Source organism: Aphis gossypii, chromosome X (genome assembly GCF_020184175.1).
Source record: "Aphis gossypii isolate Hap1 chromosome X, ASM2018417v2, whole genome shotgun sequence".
Classification (NCBI taxonomy): domain Eukaryota; kingdom Metazoa; phylum Arthropoda; class Insecta; order Hemiptera; family Aphididae; genus Aphis; species Aphis gossypii.
In genome coordinates this window covers 50,741,053-50,757,027 of record NC_065533.1, presented here as the reverse complement: position 1 = coordinate 50,757,027, position 15,975 = coordinate 50,741,053, and the positions used below count along the sequence as shown (strand labels likewise).

General features: G+C 40.7%; 1 protein-coding gene across 4 annotated transcripts; it reads left to right on the top strand.

The window, feature by feature from the left end:
• The first annotated feature begins 832 nt into the window (after positions 1-832).
• LOC114124135 (protein distal antenna-like) lies at positions 833-14,850 on the top strand. Of its 4 annotated transcripts, none has more exons than XM_050205482.1 (5): positions 833-1,331; positions 5,874-6,980; positions 8,551-8,630; positions 9,888-9,964; positions 12,396-14,850. In XM_050205482.1, the coding sequence occupies exons 2-5, from the start codon at positions 5,985-5,987 to the stop codon at positions 12,428-12,430; spliced, it is 1,188 nt and encodes a 395-aa protein (XP_050061439.1). In that variant the 5' UTR covers positions 833-1,331; positions 5,874-5,984; the 3' UTR covers positions 12,431-14,850. The 4 variants fall into 4 exon arrangements, with proteins under 4 accessions (XP_050061439.1, XP_050061437.1, XP_050061438.1 ...); XM_050205480.1 differs by having other exon boundaries at positions 834-1,331; positions 9,888-10,114; XM_050205481.1 differs by having other exon boundaries at positions 834-1,331; positions 9,885-9,964.
• The last annotated feature ends 1,125 nt before the right edge of the window (positions 14,851-15,975 follow it).

Here is a 15,975-nt window from a genome sequence, read left to right as displayed (position 1 = left end):
AATTTCTATCAAACACACACACAAAATATTATCGTCAAATATAGCGAAAAATCCAACGTTCCGCCCACACCGCGGAGCGAAGTAGCGGTAGTACCCTTCGAATAATGATAATAATAATAATAATAACAATAATAATAATAATCTCCAAAACTACTACGGCGGCGGTCGCGCGCGGGTTATCGGCAGTGCAGGCCGTGCACACACACACACTCACACACGTGCGTGGAAGTGCCCCCTCCCCCGCGAACGGGTACTCGCGAGGGGGGTTGGTGTGTGTCGAAGGGGAATTATATATATTATATATGTGTAGCGTCGTCTCCGGTATAATATTATTATGTACATATATATATATACATATACGCACACGGCGGCAAACACAACAGCCACCCGCCTCCGCGCGGCCGTGGTGCAGCGGCGTCGGCCACAACGTAATATAATATTATAATATTATATAGTGGACGGGCGGCGGCGGTACGTGCGTGCGTATCGGGTTTTCGGGGGTGTCCGGTCCGCCGCCGTCGTCGTCGTCGTCGTCGTACGGTTGGTGGTCGGCGGCGGCGGCGGGAACGCGATAACGTGGCCTCCCGCGGTCGTCGTCCACCGCCGCCGCCGCCGCCGCCGCTGGACATATGACATTTTCCAATTCTTCTCACTCACACACACTCGCACACACACACACGCGTGTGTGATGGTGTCGTATGGTGTGCGTGCGTGTGTGTGCGCGCACATATAATGTATATATATATATACGTACGACGCGCACGACGACGGTGGCGGTGGCGGTGGCGGCGGCGGCGTTGGTGGTGGTAGTGGTGGCGGCGGCGGTGCCGTCGGCTGCTGCTCATTACCGCCACACGTTTCGCGGACGCCGGTCGCCCGTTCTCGTCGTCGTCGTCGTCGCACCTCACACCACGTTCACACGCGCTCCGAACAACACTTCTCGCGCTAATATTATAATATTATATTTTATTTATCTGTCGGTCGATCCGACTGTTTTCACCACGATATCATACGATTTCAATATTTTTATTTTTATTATTAATCATTATCGTTGACGTGTCTGCATTGCGGAATAAAACTATATTATAATTTTTTTTTTATTATTATCGTGTTCAATATTTTTTTGTGCGTCGTTTTTTGACTCGTGTCATTTTCGTCAAACAATTATTATAATACATACGTACGTTTATTTATTTTTTGTGTTTTGAATTATTATTTTTTTTACGTGTTTTGTGTCTAATCTTCGCCAATCGTCGACGTCCGGGTTCCGTTCACTGACATGGTGCCAGACACAACGATCGTTTGATCAACCCTCCGCTAACACACATCAGGTATGTCGAATTTAATTTTATCCGATTAATTTTATCAGTACTATATCACATTATTAATATCCATAGTATTAGTACTCATAATATAATATAAGTTTCATATCGTACCGTTTATCGCGTTAGTTAAGATTTGTACGTTTAAGTAGAAATTAATTAAAAAAAAAAAATTATTAAAATACTTCGTTGCCCGCGTTGGCGGGCAACACGGCTACGGCGGAGACGATCGTTTTTGAAAAAGCGCGCCAACTATAGACAGATCTCTCCGCACGCCGTCACGGCGGCGGGCGCCGTCGTGTTTCGTCCTGCCAAACGAACACGCTTTTATTATTATTATCGAGATATTATTATTGTTATTATTATTATCATCATCATTGCTTTACTCTGTTTGGGTTTGCGCATTATAATATTATTATTATTACGATTATTTCTCTGACACACACCGGAAGACAGTCGTAAACGTCGCGTATACTACTACTACTATTACTACGAACATAGTAAATCATAATAATAGATAATACATTACGTATAGTGAAATTTTGTTATTATTTTTATTTTCGTACGTCGTCGTCGCACTCGGACGACGCATACGAGTGCGCGACACCGACGGTCCGTCATAACCATCTGTTCGACCGCGGCGGTGCCGTTCGATTGATATGCACGGGAGAGGAAAAGACGTATTATATTATATTATTATTATTATTATTATAAATTGTTATTGTTGTACCGTCGTCGTCGTCGTCGCCGTCGTCGTCGTCGTCGCCGTCGCCGTCGCGGCCGACGACGACGATTTAATAATTTATTACGCCGAACGGATTAGCAGCGGTGACGGCGGCGACGTGGTGCGAGTACGAAATAATAATAATAATAATATAATCGGCTCGACGAGAGATCGTATAACACACACGCTCTGGCTGCGGCGTACTATTATTATTATTATTATTATTATTATATACGCGAACTAGCGTGTGCGTGTGTGTACTTACTTGCATTATATATACGAGCGGTGTGTCCCCACGCGTCGTCCTTTCTTTCCGCGAGCACGCAATCTCGTAATTACCGACGTCGTCGTCGTCGTCGTAGTCGTTATATTTTATATACGTATACGAAAAAGAAAACGCGTTCTAAAAATACGCGGCGACTCGTCGTCGGTACCACCGCCGTGCGGTCTGTCGACCGTGAAAAATTGCGCGGCAAAATTATCGCTATATACCTACACGATGTACACGATAGAATATAAACTCGCGCGCGTACCTACGTTACGTCGGTCGTATATACGGTATTATATTTATATATAATACCGCGTTTACGGCCTCTGGTCATAGACTTTTGTCGGATTTATGTTACACCGTCGTCGTCGTCGTCGTTGTTGTTTTTTTTTTTTTTTTTATCCCCATTTCGACGGGATTTTTTGTTCTTCCCGCCTCGGGAGTGCCCCGCACGTCTAATATTGTTGTTGTACGGTCCGTTTTCTAAGCGGTTTCCGCGCGAAAAACCAATAACTCTCTCTACCCCCCTTCCGAGCTTACGCTGTCTGCGTCTCGCTCGCCCGCGAGGTTTCTCTCTCCGTATGTATATACGTATATATATATATTTATTAATGCCCGGAGACGTGTGGGAGGATCGAGATGCACGGTTTCGTCCGTTTTCGCCGAAAAATAACACTTCCCCGCAGCCCGCCGCCGGTCATTGTTTGCCGCGATGCGAACGTTTTAAGAGTATTTTTGTTTTCAAAGTTTCGAGACTCGTCGATTTTATCCGATTGAAAGTTTACGTCACGAAAACGCGGCGCGATATAACAATAACAACAACACTATGTCTCATCCGGAGACCGTATACGTGCAAAAACGTTCGGGCGCGTTTACGAATGTCTTCTCTGTACAGTTTTAATTCCGTTTCCTTTATTTGGAAAAACTCCGTCATTAAAATACCAAACGCACGATAATGACGGTCGGCGAGAGATAATCGCGAGTCGCGTCGTCCGTTCGTGGTTTTACGTATCCCAATATAAAAATTCGAACGTAATAACGCCCGGACGACGTGAATAATATCTATAAAATGTAATATCACGTGTTGTGTACGAGTGTAAAATGGAATAACGTGATAACCGTAATGATAATAATAATAATAATAATAATAATTGTAATAATAATAACGATAATCGAGACATTTTTAGTTGCGGAAAACGTGACAGCTAGGGTTATTAACTCTTTTTTATCGTTTCCCTAACCGATTCGTCGATTATACAGACGACCGTGTGTATAAAAAAACCCTTTTTACAGTGAAAACGAAATGTATCACATTATCATACACTATGTGCTAGGCCGCAGTCGTCATATAGAACGATATTATGTTATAGTGTTTTATATATTTTATTAGTATAAGTGTATACGCACGGACGATAAACAACAATCGCTTAATATTAATATTATTAAAATATATTTGAAACGGTCGTTTCAAAATACGATCCGACCGTTTTCTCGGTGGAGCCCGACGTATGCTTACGTGCTATTTATTTGAACGCTGGCTCCACATTATATTATTAATAATTATAATTCTGGACGGTGTTATTTTATTGTCAAGTGGCGGCCCACCTTTATTTCAGTGAAAAGCAATAATTATTACTATTATTTTTTATGCGGCGCGACGGTCGAGAACAAACCGTCTACTACGTAATAATATTAATGATATTTTAATAGCACACGTCGATGAAATATAGAGACGTCGTTTCTCGGGCGTGAATACGAGACGGCGTAGATGACGGGTTTGTTTTGTGCATGCACCTTCTCCGTAACACGTACTCCGGTGCGAGCGGCGCGCCGTTATTATTATTATTATTTAACGATTTAACATTATATTATAATTATCTTCGTATAATATAAGAGCATTTCAAAAACAGTCACTCCAGATTACTTAACCAATTTAACGACGAGTACACCTACGTTTGCGCGCCCATCCCTCACTGTACCTCTCACCGCGGCCGTAAGGTTAGGTTCACGCTAACGTAATTTTCCTTATACCAACACCGGATTCCGGGAAACCTATGAATTTCAAACAAAAATTTACTGCCGAAAACAACAACAACAACAACAGTCGCCGTCCCAAAACCGGAAATAGGCAACGCTAACGAAACTTTACGTTTGATCGAAGCGTTAGTGTATACATTAAAGCCATCGCCGGGGTGAATTCGGGATTATTGTTATACCCGTCGCTTATTATTATTATTATTATTATTATTACTCGGTTAGCGTCGAGAGTACTATACGCACAATGATCGCGACGGTGCAGGCCCGTTAACGTAAACGACGTTTAAATTGTTTAACCACTTAATTTCATTCATCCCTCCGCTCAGAACTGCGCACCCGACCGTCACCCGCGCCTTCATTCCGCCCACCGCTCGTTCGTCGTAATATCGTTCGGGTGACAGCTTTTTCAAACCGTTTAATAACGATGACGACCATCATCATAATCATCATCATCATCATAATGATGATAAACATCATCATCGTCCTCGTCGTCGTTACGGACGGCGAAGACGTGTCGTAGGTATATAATATTATACGCGTTACGTGTTCACGGTTTTTCTATCGTTTTCGTCTTTTTTAATCGGTTTTATGTAACGTTGTTGGCGATGCGGCCAAAGCGTCGGCGACGGCGGTCAGTAGAATAAAATCGTATTTCGCCGACATGAATATTTTTTTACCGCATATTCTTATGTAATATCGCGAATATAGTATAGTGTGATACAAAACTTTCTACGGTCTCTCGCGTCATTCGGGCCTTTTATTTTCGGAACTCTCAGAATGCAAAAAGGAAAAAAAATGCAAAAACCGTAATTATTGTTCTGTGACATCTCCGTTTGGTGCGCACGCGCTCTTGTTATTGCTATATAGGTTGACGGTGGCGGTGGCGGCGGCGGCGTTCGTGGATAGCAGCGGTTAAACCGAAACTCGTTTCGAAGGGCACTCCACGCGCGTCGTAAAACCCGTACACGCACACACGCGTTCTGCGATGGCGGTGACGGCGGCGGTGGCGGTGAATCTTCTCCCTCGCCTACGCCGTCGCCGGGTCGTTATATTTCTACCCGTCCGCCGCCACGTCACACACACGTTATATACCTGTCCTCCTTCGTTGCCGACCGGGTACACCCCACACACACGCTCGAGTTACCCTCCACCGCTGCCGCATCCTATATCCTCTTATCCGTAGGGGATAACTCGCACCACGCACCCCCTCACACGTCTCACCCCATCCTCGGTAATTTCGCCCATTGCGCACCCCCTACAAACATCACGCCTGCTCGCTAGCCCATCCGCTATGTCCTCTTACTACCCGGGTTTCTCCGGAAAGGCAACTCTTCTTTTTTTCCTGACCCCCGCTTTTCTGGGATGGCCGGTGGTGAGGGGTGGAACGCGACGCGTCGTGATATTTATTTTTCCCATATTATTATTACTATATTACCTATATGTCTATGTATTTATGTGTACACATTCCGTGAACAAATAACACTATACGGCCGTGCGTCGATTTTTGTTTTTCGTTTTCCAGACCGTATACATAGTCGTCGTACCCGAGGAGTACGAGTAGCGGGAGAAGTAGCGGCCTGTTTAACGGGGAACTATCTATCGTTCTTATAATATAAAAACGCAATAACGCGTCATGGAGGTGGGTCTAAAGAAAGACTCGCCAATCACTTACAGCAACGGAAAGCGCTTGTTCACCATCGACCAGAAGGTGGACGCGCTGGTCCGCATCAAGATGACTGGCTGTTCAAAGGCCGAAGTGGCCAGGAGCTTGCACGTGGCCGAGTCCACGTTCCGCGGTTGGTTTAAAAATAAGGACATTGTGTTGAAAGCAGAGGCAAAATATAACGAGATGAAATCCAAGTCTTCGTCCACGTCTTCGGACGGCTACAAATCTGACGAAAACTCCAAATCGTTCTCGGTCGATGGCTCAGACAACAACTCGACAACAGATGAGCGTGAGGGCAGCTTGTCCCGGTTCAGCAGCCCGGACCCGTGCGTGACCAATCCGATTAGACGCAGTCCAGAGAGACTTCATCATCATCAAAAGCTCAAGCTCAAGAAGCAACAACACAACAACGCGTTGAGCTTGAACAACAACAACAACATAATCGGTAGCGGTGGCTTGCTCGGAGGTGGTTTGATGGGTGGCGCTCTCAACAGCGCTCTCAACGGCGGTCTCAACTCCGGTCTCAACGGAGGTCTCAACGCCGGTCTTAACGCTGGTCTCAACGCTAGCCTTAACGCCAGCCTCAACGCAAGTCTCAGCGCCGGGTTTAATGCAAGTCTCAGCGCAAGTTTCAACGCAAGTCTCAACGCAAGTCTCAGTGCCGGGCTCGGCGCAGCTGGACTCAACGGTAGCCACGGTGCCGCCGCCCTAAACGCTAGTCTCAGCCTCAATCAACAAACACAACAGCTCCAGCATCAGCTGTCACAGCTCGCCCATCATCCGCTCCACCACAATATGTCGCCACTTGGCGGCCTCAAGAGCAGCAACACAGTAGCCGCAGCAGCAGTTGCCGCCGCCGCAGCAGCCGCAGCCTCAGCGGCAGCCGATCGCGCCAATCTCCGCCTCAGCCCAGCAGAAATCCAAAACAAGATCAACAACTTCTTTGGTCCGGGACAGATTATTGTGAGTTACCTATTTATGTTAATATAAAATACAATACAAGAATAATAATATAATACTTCAATATAACTTTTTTGTATTGTGTGTGTGTGTGTGTGTGACACGTGTATTGTATACGGTTTTTGATCGTCGTTACTCTCTCATCATTCTAGTGTCGGTTCCGGCGGGTCGGTGTAGATCCTTTGACTCGACGGGTCTCCCACTCGCCGCCGCGTCTTCGGCGGCGGCGGTGGCGGTCACACACACGACGCATCATAATATTATACACGCACGACCGTCACTTCTTTTGAGGCGTGCGGTATATCACATTATTATATTATATACTATTATAACGTGCAATAATATATTATGGGATTTTTTTTTCGGAAATTTTTACAACCGACGCGCACACCGTCGTTGTCGTCGGTTTCAACCACCAAGAGATAATACACACACACACACACACACACACACACACACATATATATATATATATATATATTAACAACCCTCCACGCACGGATAGAGAGAGAAAAAACCTTTTTACTTTTCCGTATAATAATACTCGTACGCGCCTTTTTTTCCACGCCGCCGTACCCGCACGCCGAGTGCGCACATATATATTGTTGTCGTATACATGCGATCGCACAAACACACACACACTCTCTTTTGGGTGTGTACAGCACACCAACACACATATATATATTATATACGCTTTGACGCCGTCGTTGCCGCCACGCCACATGTACACGATATATATATATATATATATACGCGTTTGGGTTATTACGGCGTGTGCGAGGGACACACACTCACACACGCACACGTGTAAACACTCGCGAACGGTGCCGCACACGACGACGACGGTCAACGTTATTATTACTCGCGCGCCTCTCTCGCACGGCGCACAAACACACACGTGCACTATATATACCTATATATATATGTGTGTGTGTATACCATTCCGAAGTTTTCCTCCATTTTTATTTTTATTTTTATTTTTTTTTTGCCGGCCTTTATTTCGTTTTACAACCGAGAGGAAAAAAAAAACAGTAGAGAAAGAAGCAAAACCGTGTGCTCGACCAGCAACGTTAAGCCGCGTATTATCTCGAAACCATTATTTTATATATTCGCACACGTGTGCACGGCGACGACGACGACCGTAATAATATAAATATATTATATTATATTATTATAACGTACCTACCTACGGTCTCGGGGCCGCGTGTAATAATTATTATCGCGAGGTTTTTGCGTTTGACAAACGATCGCCGTGCGCCGCATACCTATGCGTGCGCGTGTCGCGTTCGCCGAGCGCAAAACAAATATTTATCGCTCGCTGAAAAACGCGCGGCCCCGCGAGTCACTCGTTATAACAATAATAATAATATTATTATTTTAATTGTGTGTACGCCGTCGTGCGACACACGCACACGGCGCACAACACACGCCGCACCGATGACAATCGACTACGCGACTTTTTTCGGTTTCGTCGTCCACACTCCTCTCCGCCCCCACCACTCGAGCCTTACACACACATAGTACTGTACGACGTGTTATAATAATACGTTTTTTTGTTTTGTTTCTGTTGCAGCCGACTTCGCCACCGTCCTGTTCGACGAGCTACATCTCTCCGGATTTCACCAACGAGAATCCCTTCAACAAGTCGTCCAGGTAATGATTTCGCTCGGCTCGCGTTTTATTGTGTACGAGAAGAATGGGTAACGGGCGAGATAATAAAAAACAACGACGAAATAAAATAACGAGATAAAAAATAAATACGACGAAAAAATACGAATGCGGACCACGACGGACCGCCTCGCGACTCTCGTGCGATAATTGCGTGACGTCGCGGCGTCCTCGCCGGCGACGAGTTTGCAGGAGCGGCGGCGGCGGCGGCCGTCTCGTCGCGCCGCATCGTTTCGGAACTGGCGCGGAGGAGCAGCGGCGGGCGGGCGGGAAGAGGAGTGCCCGGAGGGGCACTGCGTCGCCGTCGCGGTCGTCGTGCCGAGCCGCGGCGCATAATATAATAATAATAATAATAATAATAATAAAATCCAATGACCGACCGACCGACCGACCGCTGCCGCCGCCATCGTCGTCGCCGATACGCGAGATCGGCGGTCGAGATTTTCGTTTTCGGGTCGATCGATCTATTGTGTAAAATAATATTATTATTATTTTATATCGTACACCGGTGCATTATATTTATTATATATTATTATATATTATCTCTGAGGTATGGTCTCATGCCGCCGTTTTTATTATTATTATTTGACGCGGTCCGATAAAACTCAGTCGCACTCGTATTATAACACACGACGTATTTAAGTGTAGACGGCGGCGGCGGCGACAACGGGTTACGGCGATCGGGTTTTATTATTATTATTATTATTTTTTTTTTTGCCATTGGATTTCTTTTCTTTGTCGAGACTCGACGACGACGCGACGGTATCGTTATCGTAGATTTTTTTTTTCGGACTGCGAGGTCAGGCGTCGTCGCGCACCGAGCGGGGGACGCGCGTTAAACACAATATAATATAATACAGTATAGTAATATATTAAATTACATTATTACTATAATCGCCCGATAACGAGGACGACGGAGCGACGTGCTCTCTCCGTTCGCGCATACTGCCGTGCATCGTCGTCGTGCACGATCATGACAGAATGACATGGACGACGACGACGACGGTAATAATATCACGCGTACGGAGGGGGGCTGGGAAATTATGGAAAATTCGCCGAAAACGCGATTTTACGATCGACACGTTTTGCACGATCGTAACGCGCTCGCGTAGTAGTGATTGGGTCTAGCTGCCGTTAAAATAATAGCGTGATAGTACATTATGTCAATATTTTTTTTTTTGTCGTTATTTGCTGTACGGCGATTTTTAACGACGTCGTTTGTGTTTTTTGTGATTACAGCAGTTTCATCAACACAATGGTGACGGCTACTCTGATGGAGCCACAGGCATTGGACTTGTCCATGCACTCCAGGAATAAGTGTAAGGATTTCAAACCATCCTTTACCACATGCACGGTCACAAACACTACTACTACGACCACAAAGTCGAGCCCGAAAATACTGAGGCACAATTCTCACAGAAATCTGTACAAGCCGTACAATACCAGGTGCACCGACGACATCGTACAAGGCGAGAGACTTTACTAATATTACCGAGAAATCCTCTCTAGACAATAATAATAATAACGTTCCAATAACAATATACCTACCTTACGATACCGATAACACTACACGACCCACACGCGCTCGCCGCGCGCCGGCGACGTGTTTAGTTTTACGACGCCAATATTCTCCGATAAATCACATTCCCAACAGCGACGGCAATAGCAACGTTTTACGCCATAATATACGTCCATTATATATATATATTTGTGTGGCGTGCTTATTTTTTTTTAGGGCTTACGTTTTGTCGCTTTTTTCACCCCCGCAAACACGATCGATTATATATATATATATATATTATATAGCTACCGTGTACCGCGCATACCACACGCACATCGATCATCGTATACATTAAAAGACTCTTTCTTGAACGGTATTTGATATACGCGCGCGAAAAAAAAATAATATTTTCATACGCGTCGTCTCTTATATATATATATTTACGTCCCACGTTTACGTGCAGTATTATTATCGCAATTTTTATTCCCCGCCCGTTTCCGATCAGCCACCGCAATGTTTACCGACCGTCTATTATTATTATCGGCCTATAAAAGGCCGGGCCCGTGCGTGCCACTCGTCGAACATACGTGATTTCGTCGACTTTTTCTCATCTCCGCGACACACTTTATAATAATAATAATAACAATATATAATATTACTATACCTCGTCGCCGTTGAGTAAACACGACGATCGCGTCATCAGCGGCGTGGAGTGCCGTCGGGTTTTAAAGAGGGAAAAAGTTTTTCTCTCGGTTTCGATGACCTTTTTTCCCGCACGTTTTTCGATTTAAAAAAAAAAGGCCGAATCGTTTTTCGTGGTATAGCGATTATCGTTATTTAATTCGATAATATTTCAAAAACGTGTTCTGCGAAAACCGTCAAACGCAATTCGTCGAAAAATAATAACGCTCGTGTCCCGTCCCGCATAATAATAATAATAATGATACCTACCCGTGTCTTTACCCTGCACTGCCAACGGTGTCCAGTGTTGGTGGTCGCTTGTTCTCGGCGTTTACCGCCGCGGTTTCTTTTAATGGACTCGGGAGTACGCTTATTTTTCACCCCAGTTTTATTACTCTATAAATTTTAAGGATCGTGTGTGTGCAGACGGGGCGCGGCGCCGTTTGTCCTTTGACGGTGGCGGCAGCGGCGGTACGGCACACGTCCTGCAAAGACGCCGTGGCCTGCAGAAAAAAGGGATGCGGGGCGTGCTCGCGAGCGTGGTAGTTTTTATAGCTAGGGTATCAGTAAATTTCCGTAACAATTATTATAGCCGTGCGAACAGAAAAATAAATAAATAAAAGTCGTTCGAGTTGGTGTGTTAATCTTCTCTTTTACCGATGCCGCTGCTCGTGTCTTTTTACCATTATTACTTTGTCTGGTTTTCTGTCTTTTCGTATATATTATTTACAACAATAACAATAATAATGTTGTTGTTGTCAGAGAACGGGAAGTGGAAAAACGGAAAGATAACTGATGTATTCTAACACCACCGCGTCTATATGTTTACGACAATAACAATATCATAATATAATATACACTGTTATCCAAACCAACCGGTGGGTATAGTGTGCGTGTGTGTTGTGTGGTGGCTTATAATACTTAAAATCAAAGGAAAGGCTTAAAATGACCGAATGCTTGGCACGAAAAACTGTACGCGGTTTTATGACAAACGGTCTTTTTCTGAGTGGTCGTGGACTTAATATATATATATATAATTTCGTCAATTTATAAATTTCGAAAAAGGAAAAGACTTATTCTTTGTGCTGGGATACAAAAAATTAAACGAAACTCGTAGTAGAGTTTTAGAGTTATCGTTTGGCCGTGCACATAGTTCGATAATAATAATAATTTCAAACAGAATACAAAAATCCATACATTTTGATTTCCGCTGGATGCGTGACTTATCTACTCTGTGGGACATCTATCGAATCAATCCCATCCTATTGTAGATTTTTCAATTTTTTCATAATATAAAGTTTACAATGTAACGATAATAGTAAGAACACATTTAGCCCTCCTGTGACTTCTTAACATCTTTACATAACAGCTAGAAGCTACTTACTCATAATACCCCTGACTCGTACTTAAACTGGTCCACAATATAGTAATACAATATAATATATATATATGTTTATGTGTGACAATATATATGTAGCATATTATATTATTATAATACACATAATAAATTAATATTTTAAAAAGTATTGGGCGTGATGAATAATGTATTTTTGTTTTTATTTTTATAGGTATTAATCCCAGGAACCCATTGTGGCCATTGTAATAAGCTACTATAATACTTAAAAAAGAAAAAACCAAAATTACTTGTCGTCTACATATTTTTCGAAGAAGAGGAAAAACTACAAAAGGACGACAAACTATTGACCTATCCGCTTCTTTTAGAATCAATCTCTTAATTTTTTTTTTTTTTTCAAAAATAAAATACTAAATAATGTAATTCACTAATTTCTAAAAATGTTCATTCTCCTACATATATATATGTGTGTATATATATTTGAACACGTATATATATTTTATATATTATTGTCACAATTTTTATTAATGTAGATTTTTTTTTTGTTTCTCAAACCATCAATTATTATACAGTGTCAGTTTTGTTTTTATACATATATTTATGTGTACCTAATTATAAGAAATACTTTTAGTATTTAACCATGTAAGTCTATGTTTGATACGTTCGTATAATAATGCAACTGGAGTAAATAATTTTTAACATGTTTTAAAGATATTTATTACGAACCATACAAATATAGATATTTATTTATTATTATAATATATTATAATAATCTTTTTTTTTATAAAACTCTTTCATTGCTATAGACTATATAAATTATTATTACCATATTGTTATTGTTGTTATTTGTATTCCTTTTCGTTTTTAACTAAAATTGCAGGTATTGTACAGATTATGATGTTATTGTACACGCATTGTCTTAACCGAAGAACTTATCAATGATTTAATGTTAAGTATTAATAATAATAACAATGTATTATATATAGTCTGTATATATATATATATATATATGTGTGTTTATATATATATATATATATATATATACTGCTTGAGTCCTAAGTTTAGCATTATTGCAATATATAACTGTATTTATTATATTTGTTTGTAAGTACAGTGGCTAGTTCGCGCGGGTATGACAACATACTAAATGAGTTCGATAGCCACCCGTGTAAGCGCGAATATACAAAAACTACTAAGTTACTATTTTTTAAATTTGATATTTTTTATTACTGCAGTATGAGAGCGATACTCGTTTGCGGGTCGCAGGGTAGATTACTTGCAAGACGTACACTATTGTTTTGAATACTATTAGAGTGGATACACCACAAAGTGTAGTTTGTTTTTCTAAGACCATTGAAGTCTTACTGTTTTAAACATCTCTGTATATTTTTCATCAACTAATGACGCATGTTGACATTTTCAGTATATATTTTTCGCCACAGAGTATTTTCAAATCTTGAACATTCAGCCAGAAAGTTTCCAGTACTTCTCACGATCTTTTCAAATGTTTATATTATACACAATACTTACCCGAGTCACAAAATTAATAGATACATCATTTATGCAATCTGCAGGTATACAATGAACTTTTAGAAAAACTTTCTTACCTATATTTGCATAGTGTAATCAGCAAAAAGAATGAATTTGTCGTTGCAAAAGTAATTCGTACTCGACAGTGGCGCCGAATTATAGACAAAGGCATGGATGTACTTAATCACTGTAATTTCCATTGCATTTTTTCCCTCTAAAACAGTCGAAAGTATATTCCGTAGGAAATTTGACAATGTTACCTACTCATCTATCACGCTTTTAGTATGTACATATACGTTTCGGTGCCACTACTGCAGGTTCTCACTCTTGATCGAAAGTCAAGATTTAGATATTAAGGATTATTTGATTATAGTCACGATAATAACGTAGACATATTTTACATTTTGGATACTATGATTTTTTTCCTGTTGAAAATCCGCAACAGTATATTCAGTAGGAATTTTAATAATGTTACCTACTCACCATCACGCTTTTAGTACATATACATACGTTTCGGTGCCAATACTGGTTCTCGGTCTTGATTGAAAATCGAGAATAGGATATTAAGGATTATTTGATTAGTCACACAGTAAAAGCGTGAACATATTTTATAATAATATGATCCATGAGTGATTTGATGGCGAATGGGATATGATTACCGATACCTAAAAAATATAATATGATTTCAATAAAAGTCTGTATACACCATACTATTGTACACACACTCTCACCGCATGTACATGTGTATGACATTGTGGTTGACTGAAAATCGCTAAGATCGTCAACATTAATTTTATATTGCCTTTGTTTGATAAAATATTATAGCGCGACAGTTATAAGAATTGTCCTTTTATTTCTTAATGTATATTTATAGGTTTTTTAGCTAAACTACAATTACACGGGCATACTAGCAAATGACTATTGTGCCAGTGCTTGGTTTAGCTAAATTATCTAGTTTTAATATATTCTTAAGCATTTGTATCTGTATTTATATTTACTGTTAATACCATTAAGGTTAGGATTACCATAATTCACTCATGTTTGTGTACAGTATATTTGAATATACATTATTATTTAATATTATTATATTATATGTATAATGTATACATATATAAATATATATATTTATTTATTTATTATTTTATTGTCATTTTTTTTTTTTGTGAATACAATATTAATATTTGTTAATAAAACAAATTTTTTGTTAGTTTATACACCGGTTTGCTGTTAATTAATCCTGAACCGCCGGTATAACGGCGGTGGTAGAACATTATTACCCATCCATGGAATAAGGAATCGAAATATTCGATGCGACGTTTTAATGCATCGAGACCAGTGGCGACTATCACATATTATCTAAAACTGTGGTCAACCATCCCTTTCATGGATAACAAAATGTAATCACACATACTTAGATAACTTGGTTTATAGCACGGTCTTAGAAGATATCTCCTAAGACCGTGGTTTATAGTATGTATGAAGTGAACACATTTTAAAATTCAAGTTTTTTTATGGCCGATACTAAAAAAATCAAAAACACATTAATAATTTTAAATAAAACATAATATATTAATTGATATAACATTTAATATAATGCATTAAATGTATTAATTTTTCGAGATAGCCGCTACTGATCGATACATCTCCGTTTTGATAACTTAGGTATAATGTTATGTATATGCTCGTAACGAAAATAAAAACTATACGTACATAATGTTATTGACACAAAATACTACAATTCTATTGTATACACATGCATATAGTATATTATAATGTAACAACGTCATAATCGTCCTGACTATGTATAAATTGATGTTTAGTGACCAGTGCACATCCGATAAAAATTCACTTCATCTGTGGTCATGTCCCCGACCGACCCAATGCGGTTAGGTGTTCGCGACATCGCCGTTATTGCGTTAATGTACTTAATACTTATTATATAGGTACCTACGCGTATAACATTATTATAATATTATGCATATCGCATATTATATATATATATAAATATATATAAATGACACGTTTAAATTATTCAAATACCTGAAATGCCTAATGGTGTTTGGTTCTTGTCGACGAATAGCGCTGGAACGTCACTTAATATAATAATAATAATAATATGATATTATATTATTATAAAACTAATATTATAATTTATAATAATAAATAATCATAATCATATCAGCCATAAGTACGGCTAGCCGTTTATCGGACAGACACGCCCGACTGTGTGCAATGCTCATATATTATCATATATACGTACGTGT

Coding starts and splice junctions, on each gene's coding strand:
- LOC114124135 (XM_050205479.1), top strand. CDS start 5,985: ATGGAGGTGGGTCTAAAGAAAGACTCGCCAATCACTTACAGCAACGGA. Junction 6,981..8,550: donor TTGGTCCGGGACAGATTATT/GTGAGTTACCTA, acceptor TTTCTGTTGCAG/CCGACTTCGCCACCGTCCTG. Junction 10,115..12,395: donor CACCGACGACATCGTACAAG/GCGAGAGACTTT, acceptor TTATTTTTATAG/GTATTAATCCCAGGAACCCA.